Source organism: Carcharodon carcharias, chromosome 24 (assembly GCF_017639515.1).
Source record: "Carcharodon carcharias isolate sCarCar2 chromosome 24, sCarCar2.pri, whole genome shotgun sequence".
Taxonomy (NCBI): Eukaryota; Metazoa; Chordata; class Chondrichthyes; order Lamniformes; family Lamnidae; genus Carcharodon; species Carcharodon carcharias.
In genome coordinates, this window is record NC_054490.1 from 1,140,040 (window position 1) to 1,153,558 (window position 13,519).

General features: G+C 55.1%; 1 protein-coding gene across 1 annotated transcript in view; it reads right to left on the minus strand.

Moving 5' to 3' along the window:
- Positions 1-13,519, minus strand: part of prpf19 (pre-mRNA processing factor 19) — a gene marked incomplete at its 5' end in the record, with an annotated part of 112,871 nt that overhangs the window by 13,673 nt on the left and 85,679 nt on the right. The window contains 2 exons of the mRNA XM_041173877.1: positions 4,628-4,713; positions 10,623-10,692. Coding sequence (XP_041029811.1) covers positions 4,628-4,713; positions 10,623-10,692 — 156 coding nt within the window. The remainder of the gene's footprint in view (positions 1-4,627; positions 4,714-10,622; positions 10,693-13,519) is intronic.

Genomic DNA, 13,519 nt, shown 5'->3' on the forward strand with positions numbered 1-13,519 from the left:
CCATCCCCAGCCCCTTTCCGTTTCTTCCCCCTTCCCTTTTTGTTTTTTCCAATAATTTATGTAGGTTTTTCTTTTCCCGCCTATTTCTATTATCTTTAAATGTATTTCCACCCATAGTTTTATCTCTACCTTTTAGCCTATTTCGATTCCTACCCCCCCACCCCACCCCCACTAGGGCTATCTGTACCTTGCTCGTCCTGCTTTCTACCCTTAATTAGCACATTCCTTAGATAATATCACCACCTTCAACACCTCTTTGTCCTTTTGTCTGTGACAGCTTTTGGTTATCTCCACCTATCACTGGCTCTCTAACCAGCTCTACTTGTCCCAAACCCCCCTTAAACCAGCTTATATTTCACCTCTTTTCTATTTTTCCTTTGTTCTGTTGAAGAGTCATACGGACTCGAAACGTTAACTGTGTCCCTCTCCGCAGTGGCTGCCGGACCTGCTGAGTTTTTCCAGGTAGTTCTGTTTGTTATTTTATTTTGGGGTGTGTGTGTGTTTCGGTTTTATTTCAGGTTTTCAGCGCCGGCAGCGTTTCGCTTACACCTCGTCTCTAAGCCCCCGCCACCCCCACCTCCCCTTCCGAATTCGCCCGACTCGGCGCCACTTCAGAACCCGGCGAGCACGCTCCCTCTGGCGCGCCCAGCGCCACCCCCCCACCCCCTCGCCGAGTCCGAACGCTAAAACGGCGGCAACAGGCCGAGCATCGGGCCCCGTTGGTCTGCTCCTTCCCCCTGTCCTAATTTTGTACACACCCCTCCCTCCCCGTCTCAGATCTCCCCTCCATCTCCTTCGCTCCATGGAAAACAACCCCAGCTTCTACAACCCAGCCGCATAGCTAAAAACACCCCCCCACCGAACCCCAAAACAGTCCTTGTAAATCCCCTCCGCACCCTCTCGTGGACCCTCTCATCCTCCCTAAAGCATGGGGGACAGAAGCAGGAGCCATGCTCTAGTTGGGGCCTAACCAGAGCTTTAGAAAAGGTTCAGCATGAACATCCCAGCTTCTGTACAGGGCGCCTCTATTTCGGACGCCCGAGACCCCGTGCACTGTGCTAACCGCACTCTCGTTGCGCCCTGTCACAATTCAATCATCGACGCACATGTACCCCCCAGGTGTCTCTGGGGGGGGGGTTCTGCACTCCTTACCTGCCTCTTCCCCTACACGTTCCAATAGCCAGAAAGCCACCAGGTCACGCTACTGGATGCCTGTAGTAACCGGCCATCTCAGCCTGTCCACCATGTCCTCTCACTAACGTCTGTCTGTGGGGGGGGCCTGTGCCACAACGGGAGAGCTACTTCCACACTAGGCAGCAACAGCCTGACATTGTCACCCCCCCCACTCAGCAAACGTACCTTACAGATAACGTCCCAGACTCCACCGTCACTGTGTGTTGTCCCACCGGCAAGACACACCCAGCAGAGGTGGCGAGACACAGCGGGGATACAGTCGGGAGGGACGTTGCCCTGGGAGTCCCCAACCTCGACTCCCCGACCCCATGAAGCCTCGCGGCATCAGGTCAAACACGGGCAAGGAAACCTCCTGCTGGTTACCACGTCCCACCCTCCCTCAGCTGATGGATCAGTGCCCCCTCCATGTGGAACACCACTTGGAGGAAGCACTGAGGGTGGCGAGGGCGCAGAATGTACTCTGGGTGGGGGGACTTCAATGTCCACCACCGAGAGCGTCTCGGTAGCACCGCTACTGACCGAGCTGGCCGAGTCCTAAAGGACAGAGCTGCTAGACTGGGTGTGTGGCAGGTGATGAGGGAACCAACAAGAGAGAGAAACATACTTGACCCTCACCCTCACTGACCTGCCTGTCACAGATGCATCTGTCCATGACAGTATCGGTAGGAGTGACCACCTCACACAGTCATTGTGGAGACGCAGTCCCACCTTCACATTGAGGATACCCTCCATCGTGTTGTGTAGCACCACCACCCTGCTAAATGGGGTAGGTTTCAAACAGATCTAGCAACTCAAGACTGGGCATCTATGAGGGGCTGTGGACCATCAGCAGCAGCAGAATTGTACTCGAACACAATCTGTAACCTCATAACCCGGCTTATCCCCCTACTCTACCATTACCATCAAGACAGGGGATCAACCCTGGTTCAATGAAGAGCGCAGGAGGGCATGCCAGGAGCAGCACCAGATATATACCTAAAAATGAGGTGTCAGCCTGGTGAAGCTATAACACAGGATACTTGTGTGCCAAACAGCATCAGCATCAAGTGATGGACAGAGCTAAGCGAACCCACAACCAACTGATCAGATCTAAGCTCTGCAGTCCTGCCACATCCAGTTGTGAACGGTGGGGGACAATTAAACAACTCACTGGAGGAGGAGGCTCCACAAATATCTCCATCCTCAATGATGGAGGAGTCCAGCACATCAGTGCAAAAGATAAGGCTGAAGCATTTGCTGCAATCTTCAGCCAGAAGTGCCAAGTGGATGATCCATCTCAGCCTCCTCCGGAGGTTCCCAGCAGCACAGATGCCAGTCTCCAGCCAATTCAATTCTCTCCACTTTCTTGATATCAAGAAATGGCTAAAGGCACTGAATACTGCAAACGCTATGGGCCCTGACAATATTCCGGCAATAGTACTGAAGACTTGTGCTCCAGAACTTGCCGCACCCCTAGCCAAGCTGTTCCAGTACAGCTACAACACTGGCATCTACCCGGCTATGTGGAAAATTGCCCAGGTATGTCCTGTACACAAGAAGCAGAACAAATCCAACCCGGCCAATTACCATCAGTCTACTCTCCATCATCAGTAATGGAAGGGGCCATCAACAGTGCTATCAAGCGGCACTTGCTCACTGACGCTCAGTTTGGGTTCTGCCAGGGCCACTCAGCTCCTGACCTCATTACAGCCTTAGTTCAAACATGGACAAAAGAGCTGAATTCTCAAGGTGAGATGAGAGTGACTGCCCTTGACATCAAGGCAGCATTTGACCTGAATGTGGCATCAAGGAGCCCCAGCAAAACTGGACTCAATGGGAATCAGGGGGAAAACTCTCCGCTGGTTGGAGTCAAACCGAGCACAAAGGAAGATGGTTGTGGTTGTTGGAGGTCAGTCATCTCAGCTCCAGGACATCACTGCAGGAGTTCCTCAGGGTTAGTGTCCTCAACCCAACCATCTTCAGCTGCTTCATCAATGACCTTCCTTCCATCATAAGGTCAGAAGTGGGGATGTTCACTGATGATTACACAATGTTCAGCACCATTCGCAACTCCTCAGATACTGAAGCCAGTCCATGTCCAAATGCAGCAAGACCTGGACAATATCCAGGCTCAGGGCTGACAAGTGGCAAGTAACATTCACACCACACAAGTGCCAGGCAATGGCCATCTCCAACAAGAGAGAATCCAACCATCGCCCCTTGATGTTCAATGGCATCACTGAATCCCCCACTATCAACATCCTGGAAGTTACCAGTGACCAGAAACTGAACTGGACCAGCCATATAAATACTGTGGCTACAAGAGCAGGTCAGAGGCTGGGAATCCTGCGGTGAGTAACTCACCTCCTGACTCCCCAAAGCCTGTCCACCATCTACAAGGCACAAGTCAGGAGTGTGATGGAATACTCCCCACTTGCCTGGATGAGTGCAGCTCCCACAACTCTCAAGAAGCTCGACACCATCCAGGACAAAGCAGATCGGCACCCCATCCACAAACATTCACTCCCTCCACCACCGACGCACAGTAGCAGCAGCGTGTGTACCATCTACAAGATGCACTGCAGCAACTCACCAAGGCTCCTTCAACAGCACCTGCCAAACCCACCACCTCTACCATCTAGAAGGACGAGGGCAGCAGACACATGGGGAACACCACCAGCTGGAAGTTCCCCTCCGAGCCACTCACCATCCCGACTTGGAAATATATCGGCCGTTCCTTCACTGTCGCTGGGGACAAAATCCTGGAACTCCCTCCCTAACAGCGCCGTGGGTGTACCTACACCACACGGACAAAATCCTGGAACTCCCTCCCTAACAGCGCTGTTGGTGTACCTACACCACACGGACAAAATCCTGGAACTCCCTCCCTAACAGCGCTGTGGGTGTACCTACACCACACGGACAAAATCCTGGAACTCACTCCCTAACAGCACCGTGGGTGTACCTACTCCACACAGGACAAAATCCTGGAACTCCCTCGCTAACAGCGCTGTGGGTGTACCTACACCACACGGACAAAATCCTGGAACTCCCTCGCTAACAGCGCTGTGGGTGTACCTACACCACACGGGGACTGCAGCGGCTCAAGAAGGCGGCTCACCCACCCACCTTCACAAGGGGGCAATTAGGGATGGGCAATAAAAATCTCGTCTGTCAGGCAGGGACTGCTCGCTCTCCCGCCGCTGTAATGGGTTGGGGCCCATTGTTCAATCAGGACTCAGTGGTTAGTCAATCCGCGATCTGGAGATCTGGGGGCCTCGGCCGATCGGGTGGAGGGGTCAGCGACTGGGGCACGGGGGTTGGGGTAAATCATAGGGAGCCGGGGGAGCGGGGGGAGAGAAGGGGGGGGTTTCGAGCAGCGCTGGGGGGGGGGGGGGGGGGTCCCGCACGAGCGTCAAACGCAGCAGCAACGCTGCGCCTCTCATTCGCCTACCTTCAGGTCCCAGATCTTGATCTGCGAGTCAATGGTGCCCGTGCCAAAGATGAGGCCATCAGGGTGGAACTGGGCACAGGTCAGGGCTTGGGAGAGACAGAGAGAGAGAGAGACAGAGAGACAGAGAGACAGAGAGAGAGAGAGAGAGAGAGAGAGAGAGAGAGAGACAGAGAGAGAGAGAGAGAGAGAGAGAGAGACAGAGAGAGAGAGAGAGAGAGAGGGGGGACAGAGGGGGAGAGAGGATGCAGCAGGTCAGTTCACTGTGGGGATTACCAGACCGCGACACGCCTGCACCACTCGGTGACAGTCAAGGCAACTGACGGGCAAACACGCCCTTCCCCAAACTCGGTTTGACTGGGAGTGTGGCTCTGGCAAGCGGATGCCCCCAGTCTGCTAGCCCTGCGTTCCTGTATGAGTCCGACTGAAATCTGCCAAGGCTTTAGCTGCCCAACAACCTCCCATCCCCACCTGCAACTCCGAAAGCAAATCCCAAACAGACCATCTCCCGGATTGCATTCCTTTCTTCCCCGCCCCACCAACACGTTACTGACAATATTACAGAACACAAAGAGGCCATTCGGCCCACCTGCTCCGTGCCGGTGCTCCTGCTCCACACTCGAACCTCCCCCCTCACCTCCTCCCTCACCCCCATCAACACATCCCTCTGTTCCTCTCTCTCCCTCGTGTGTTTATCCAGCTTCGCCCCCTTCAACCCATCAACACGATTCCCCTCGGACTCTCCCCCGCGGGAGCCAGTCCCGCGCTCTCCCCCGCGGGAGCCAGTCCCGCGCTCTCCCCCGCGGGAGCCAGTCCCGCGCTCTCCCCCCGCGGGAGCCAGTCCCGCGCTCTCCCCCGCGGGAGCCAGTCCCGCGCTCTCCCCCGCGGGAGCCAGTCCCGCGCTCTCCCCCGCGGGAGCCAGTCCCACACTCTCCCCCGCGGGAGCCAGTCCCACATTCTCCCTGTGGGAGCAAGTCCCACATTCTCCCCTTGGGAGCGAGTCCCACATTCTCCCCTTGGGAGCGAGTCCCACATTCTCCCCTTGGGAGCGAGTCCCACATTCTCCCCGTGGGAGTGAGTCCCACATTCTCCCCGTGGGAGCGAGTCCCACATTCTCCCCGTGGGAGCGAGTCCCACATTCTCCCCGCTCCCCGTGGGAGCGAGTCCCACATTCTCCCCTTGGGAGCGAGTCCCACATTCTCCCCGTGGGAGCGAGTCCCACATTCTCCCCACTCCCCATGGGAGCGAGTCGCACACTCTCCCCTCTCCCCGTGGGAGCGAGTCCCACATTCTCCCCTTGGGAGCGAGTCCCACATTCTCCCCTTGGGAGCGAGTCCCACATTCTCCCCTTGGGAGCAAGTCCCACATTCTCCCCATGGGAACGAGTCCCACATTCTCCCCGTGGGAGCGAGTCCCACATTCTCCCCGTGGGAGCGAGTCCCACATTCTCCCCGTGGGAGCGAGTCCCACATTCTCCCCGTGGGAGCGAGTCCCACATTCTCCCCACTCCCCGTGGGAGCGAGTCCCACATTCTCCCCGCTCCCCGTGGGAGCGAGTCCCACATTCTCCCCGTGGGAGCGAGTCCCACATTCTCCCCGTGGGAGCGAGTCCCACATTCTCCCCGTGGGAGCGAGTCCCACATTCTCCCCGTGGGAGCGAGGCCCACATTCTCTCCGTGGGAGCGAGGCCCACATTCTCCCCACTCCCCGTGGAGCGAGTCCCACATTCTCCCCGTGGGAGCAAGTCCCACATTCTCCCCGTGGGAGCGAGTCCCACATTCTCCCCGTGGGAGCGAGTCCCACATTCTCCCCGTGGGAGCGAGTCCCACATTCTCCCCGTGGGAGCGAGTCCCACATTCTCCCCGTGGGAGCGAGTCCCACATTCTCCCCGCTCCCCGTGGGAGCGAGTCCCACATTCTCCCCGCGGAAGCGAGTCCCACATTCTCCCCACTCCCCACGGGAGCGAGTCCCACATTCTCCCCGTGGGAGCGAGTCCCACATTCTCCCCTTGGGAGCGAGTCCCACATTCTCCCCATGGGAGCGAGTCCCACATTCTCCCTGTGGGAGCGAGTCCCACATTCTCCCCGTGGGAGCGAGTCCCACATTCTCCCCACTCCCCGCGGGAGCGAGTCCCACATTCTCCCCACTCCCCGTGGGAGCGAGTCCCACATTCTCCCCACGGGAGCGAGTCCCACATTCTCCCCGCGGGAGCGAGTCCCACATTCTCCCCGCGGAAGCGAGTCCCACATTCTCCCCACTCCCCGCGGGAGCGAGTCCCACATTCTCCCCGTGGGAGCGAGTCCCACATTCTCCCCGCGGGAGCGAGTCCCACATTCTCCCCGTGGGAGCGAGTCCCACATTCTCCCCCGCGGGAGCGAGTCCCACATTCTCCCCGCGGGAGCGAGTCCCACATTCTCCCCGTGGGAGCGAGTCCCACATTCTCCTCGTGGGAGCGAGTCCCACATTCTCCCCGATCCCCGTGGGAGCGAGTCCCACATTCTCCCCTTGGGAGCGAGTCCCACATTCTCCCCGTGGGAGCGAGTCCCACATTCTCCCCGTGGGAGCGAGTCCCACATTCTCCCCTTGGGAGCGAGTCCCACATTCTCCCCGTGGGAGCGAGTCCCACATTCTCCCCGCGGGAGCGAGTCCCACATTCTCTCCGCTCCCCGCGGGAGCGAGTCCCACATTCTCTCCGCTCCCCGCGGGAGCGAGTCCCACATTCTCTCCGCTCCCCGCGGGAGCGAGTCCCACATTCTCCCCGCTCCCCGCGGGAGCGAGTCCCACATTCTCTCCGCTCCCCGCGGGAGCGAGTCCCACATTCTCTCCACTCCCCGTGGGAGCGAGTCCCACATTCTCCCCGCTCCCCGCGGGAGCGAGTCCCACATTCTCCCCGTGGGAGCGAGTCCCACATTCTCCCCCGCGGGAGCGAGTCCCACATTCTCCCCACTCCCCGTGGGAGCGAGTCCCACATTCTCCCCGTGGGAGCGAGTCCCACATTCTCCCCGTGGGAGCGAGTCCCACATTCTCCCCGTGGGAGCGAGTCCCACATTCTCCCCGTGGGAGCGAGTCCCACATTCTCCCCGTGGGAGCGAGTCCCACATTCTCCCCGTGGGAGCGAGTCCCACATTCTCCCCGTGGGAGCGAGTCCCACATTCTCCCCGTGGGAGCGAGTCCCACATTCTCCCCGTGGGAGCGAGTCCCACAGTCTCCCCGCTCTCCGTGGGAGCGAGTCCCACATTCTCCCCGTGGGAGCGAGTCCCACATTCTCCCCGTGGGAGCGAGTCCCACATTCTCCCCGTGGGAGCGAGTCCCACATTCTCCCCTTGGGAGCGAGTCCCACATTCTCCCCGTGGGAGTGAGTCCCACATTCTCCCCGTGGGAGCGAGTCCCACATTCTCCCCTCTCCCCGTGGGAGCGAGTCCCACATTCTCCCCGTGGGAGCGAGTCCCACATTCTCCCCACTCCCCGTGGGAGCGAGTCCCACATTCTCCCCGTGGGAGCGAGTCCCACATTCTCCCCGTGGGAGTGAGTCCCACATTCTCCCCGTGGGCGCGAGTCCAACATTCTCCCCATGGGAGCGAGTCCCACATTCTCCCCGTGGGAGCGAGTCCCACATTCTCCCCTCTCCCCAGGTAAAGAGGTTTCTCCTGAATCCCCTGATTGGATTTATGAGTGACCCTCTCTTATTGACGGTCCACCCCACCCTGGATTCTGGTCTCGGCCACAAGTGGAGACATCTTCGCTATGTCCACCCTAACAAAACCCTTTCATCCTCCTAAACCCCTCGAACAGGTCACCCCCACCCCCTTCAGTGCTCTTCTTCTAGAGAAACGAGCCCCAGCCTGTCCTTCTCTCCTGGCGGCAATAACCTCTCAGTTCTGATACCGTCCTCGAAAATCCACCTTCTCCGTCGCCTCTGTACGTTTTTAACATGGAATGGGGGTCAGTAACGTGCAGGGTAAAGCCCAAGTCTCGTCTAACTGAGGTTAGGGACCGGACGTAGCTCGGATGTAGAGTTGTCACAGCCTGGGTGGAGACCACTCGGCCCTCTCGAGCCTGCTCTGCCGTTCAGGGAGATCGTGGCTGATCTGATTGTCTCCTCAGCCCCGCGTTCCTGTCTACCCCCCGGCCAACCTTTCACCCCCACCCCCCACCTTGTTAATCAAGAATCCATCTCGCTCGGCCTTAACAATATTCACAGACTCTGCTTCCACCGCCTGTTGAGGAAGCGAGCACCTGAGACTCACCCCCCACAAAAATATTATGAAAGTTATTACACCTCACGACACCTGATGAGGGCAAGAGGAGAAGCTTCGATAAGATGTCTTTCTTCGCCAATGCTGAAGGCCTTACCTTATTTAATCTCTCCGATCCTCTACCCTATCACCGGCCGTCCCTTTACTGCTTCCTGCCCCCCCTGTCCCCATCCCCAGGCTTAAAGTTTCTTACACCTCTATCTCGCTCTGTCTCCTGTTGAGATGACAGATCATCTGAAGCTGACAAGTCCACTGGGGTTTTTCCTCTCTCTCTCTCTCTCGCTCTCTCTCCACGGAACCTGCCTGACCCGCTGAGTGTTCCCGGTGTTATACTTTTGGGTAAGTTCCAGTGAAGCCCAACGCAAACTGGAGGAACAGCACCTCATCTTCCGACTAGGCACTTTACAGCCTTCCGGACTGAATATTGAGTTCAACAACTTCAGACCATGAACCCTCTCCTCCATCCCCAGCCCCTTTCCGTTTCTTCCCCCTTCCCTTTTTGTTTTTTCCAATAATTTATGTAGGTTTTTCTTTTCCCGCCTATTTCTATTATCTTTAAATGTATTTCCACCCATAGTTTTATCTCTACCTTTTAGCCTATTTCGATTCCTACCCCCCACCCCACCCCCACTAGGGCTATCTGTACCTTGCTCGTCCTGCTTTCTACCCTTAATTAGCACATTCCTTAGATAATATCACCACCTTCAACACCTCTTTGTCCTTTTGTCTGTGACAGCTTTTGGTTATCTCCACCTATCACTGGCTCTCTAACCAGCTCTACTTGTCCCAACCCCCCTTAAACCAGCTTATATTTCACCTCTTTTCTATTTTTCCTTTGTTCTGTTGAAGAGTCATACGGACTCGAAACGTTAACTGTGTCCCTCTCCGCAGTGGCTGCCGGACCTGCTGAGTTTTTCCAGGTAGTTCTGTTTGTTATTTTATTTTGGGGTGTGTGTGTGTTTCGGTTTTATTTCAGGTTTTCAGCGCCGGCAGCGTTTCGCTTACACCTCGTCTCTAAGCCCCCGCCACCCCCACCTCCCCTTCCGAATTCGCCCGACTCGGCGCCACTTCAGAACCCGGCGAGCACGCTCCCTCTGGCGCGCCCAGCGCCACCCCCCCACCCCCTCGCCGAGTCCGAACGCTAAAACGGCGGCAACAGGCCGAGCATCGGGCCCCGTTGGTCTGCTCCTTCCCCCTGTCCTAATTTTGTACACACCCCTCCCTCCCCGTCTCAGATCTCCCCTCCATCTCCTTCGCTCCATGGAAAACAACCCCAGCTTCTACAACCCAGCCGCATAGCTAAAAACACCCCCCCACCGAACCCCAAAACAGTCCTTGTAAATCCCCTCCGCACCCTCTCGTGGACCCTCTCATCCTCCCTAAAGCATGGGGGACAGAAGCAGGAGCCATGCTCTAGTTGGGGCCTAACCAGAGCTTTAGAAAAGGTTCAGCATGAACATCCCAGCTTCTGTACAGGGCGCCTCTATTTCGGACGCCCGAGACCCCGTGCACTGTGCTAACCGCACTCTCGTTGCGCCCTGTCACAATTCAATCATCGACGCACATGTACCCCCCAGGTCCCTCTGTCTCCCGCAGCTTCTTCACTCTGTACTGCCTCTTCCCCTCCCTTCCACCAAAATGCACCACGTCACGCTTCTCCATGTTAAACTGCAGCTGCCGCCTGTCTGCCAGTTCTGCTAACTTGTCTATGCCCTGGGCCAGTCAATCGGCAGCACTACTTACCACATCCAGCCGCTTCATCTGTGACCTTGGTCAGCACACGACCTGTACGGATGTCAGAGAATGCCCAGTACTGTGGCAAAAGAAAGAGGGAGAGAGACAGTTAGTTCACACAAAGTGGGGAGACCAGAGAAGCTGTGATTGTTCACCTCCGAGCACAGAAAAGCAAGGGGAGATTTAACAGAACGGTATCGGGTGCAACTCCTCCCACAACTGGTAGCACTGAGTATTGAGGGAGAGCCGCACTGTCGAAGGGTCAGTACTGAGGGAGTGCCGCACTGAAGCAGGGTCAGTACGGAGGTAGTGCTGCATTGTCAGAGGGTCAGTGCTGAGGGAGTTCCGCACTGTCAGAGGGTCAGCACTGAGGGAGCGCCGTACTGTCAGAGGATCAGTACGTAGGGAGTGCCGCACTGTCGGAGGGTCAGTGCTGAGAGAGTGCCGCACTGTCAGAGGGTCAGCACTGAGGGAGTGCCGCACTGTCACAGGGTCAGCACTGAGGAAGTGCCGCACTGTCACAGGGTCAGCACTGAGGGAGTGCCGCACTGTCGGCGGGTCAGTACTGAGGGAGCGCCGCACTGTCGGAGGGTCAGAACTGAGGGAGCGCTGCAATGTTGGACGGTCAGTACTAAGGGAGTGCCGCACTGTCGGAGGGTCAGGACAGAGGGAGTGCCGAAATGTCGCAGGGTCAGTACAGAGGGAATGCCGCACTGTCGCAGGGTTAGTAATGAGGGAGTGCTGCTGTCAGAGGGTCAGTACTGAGGGAGTGCCGCACTGTCGGAGGGTCAGGACTGAGGGAGCGCTGCACTGACGGAGGGTCAGTACTGAGGGAGTGACGCACTGTCTAGGGTCAGTACTGAAGGAATGCTGCACTGTCGGAGGGTCAGTACTGAGGGAGAGCTAAAATGTCAAAGGGTCACTACTGAAAGAACGCTGTACTGGTGGAGCATCACTGTCCAACAGAGCATCGCTGCTTTAGTTCTCACCCTAAGTTTGGGTAATGGTCACTCACGGTAATTGCAGAATTAGTTTATATTCAGCAGGATAAGGATCAGTCAGTGTAACTGTTTATTCAGCAGGGTAAGGATCAGTGTAACTGTGTATTCAGCAGGGTAAGGATCAGTCAGTGTAACTGTGTATTCAGCAGGGTAAGGATCAGTCAGTATAACTGTGTATTCAGCAGGGTAAGGATCAGTGAGTGTAACTGTGTATTCAGCAGGGTAAGGATCAGTCAGTATAACTGTGTATTCAGCAGGGTAAGGATCAGTGAGTGTAACTGTGTATTCAGCAGGGTAAGGATGAGTCAGCGTAACTGTTTATTCAGCAGGGTAAGGATGAGTCAGTGTAACTGTTTATTCAGCAGGGTAAGGATCAGTCACTGTGACTGTTTATTCAGCAGGGTAAGGATCAGTCAGTGTAACTGTTTATTCAGCAGGGTAAGGATCAGTCACTGTAACTGTTTATTCAGCAGGGTAAGGATCAGTCACTGTAACTGTTTATTCAGCAGGGTAACGATCAGTCAGAGTAACTGTTTATTCAGCAGGGAAAGGATCAGTCAGTGTAACTGTTTATTCAGCAGGGTAAGGATAAGTCAGTGTAACTGTTTATTCAGCAGGGTAAGGATCAGTGAGTGTAACTGTTTATTCAGCAGGGTAAGGATCAGTCAGTGTAACTGTTTATTCAGCAGGGTAAGGATCAGTCAGTGTAACTGTTTATTCAGCAGGGTAAGGATCAGTCACTGTAACTGTTTATTCCGCAGAGTAAGGATCAGTAACTGTCACTGTTTATTCAACAGAGTAAGGATCAGTCAGTGTAACTGTTTATTCAGCAGGGTAAGGATCAGACACTGTAACTGTTTATTCCGCAGAGTAAGGATCAGTCACTGTCACTGTTTATTCAACAGAGTAAGGATCAGTCAGTGAAACTGTTTATTCAGCAGGGAAAGGATCAGTCACTGTAACTGTTTATTCAGCAGGGTAAGGATCAGTCAGCGTAACTGTTTCTTCAGCAGGGTAAGGATCAGTCAGTGTAACTGTTTATTCAGCAGGGTAAGGATCAGTCACTGTCACTGTTTATTCAACAGAGTAAGGATCAGTTAGTGTAACTGTTTATCCAGCAGGGTAAGGATCAGTCACTGTAACTGTTTAATCAGCAGGGTAAGGATCAGTCAGTGTAACTGTCTATTCAGCAGGGTAAGGATCAGTCAGTGTAACTGTTTATTCAGCAGGGAAAGGATCAGTCACTGTCACTGTTTATTCAACAGAGTAAGGATCAGTTAGTGTAACTGTTTATTCAGCAGGGTAAGGATCAGTCACTGTAACTGTTTATTCAACAGAGTAAGGATCAGTTAGTGTAATTGTTTATTCAGCAGGGTAAGGATCAGTCACTGTCACTGTTTATTCAACAGAGTAAGGATCAGTTAGTGTAACTGTTTATTCAGCAGGGTAAGGATCAGTCACTGTAACTGTTTATCCAGCAGGGTAAGGATCAGTCAGTGTAACTGTTTATTCAGCAGGGTAAGGATCAGTCAGTGTAACTGTTCATTCAGCAGGGTAAGGATCACTCAGATTAACTGTTCATTCAGCAGGGTAAGGATCAGCCACTGTCACTGTGGATTCAGCAGGGTAAGGATCAGTAAGTGTGAATGTTTATTCAGCAGGGTAAGGATCAGTCACTGTCACTGTGTATTCAGCAGGGTAAGGATCAGTCACTGTAACTGTTTATTCAGCAGGGTAAGGATCAGTCACTGTAACTGTTTATTCAGCAGTGTAAGGATCAGTCAGTGTAACTGTTTATTCAGCAGGGTAAGGATCAGTCAGTGTAACTGTTTATTCAGCAGGGTAACGATCAGTCAGTGTAACTGCTTATTCAACAGGGTAAGGATCAGCCAGTGTAACTGTCTA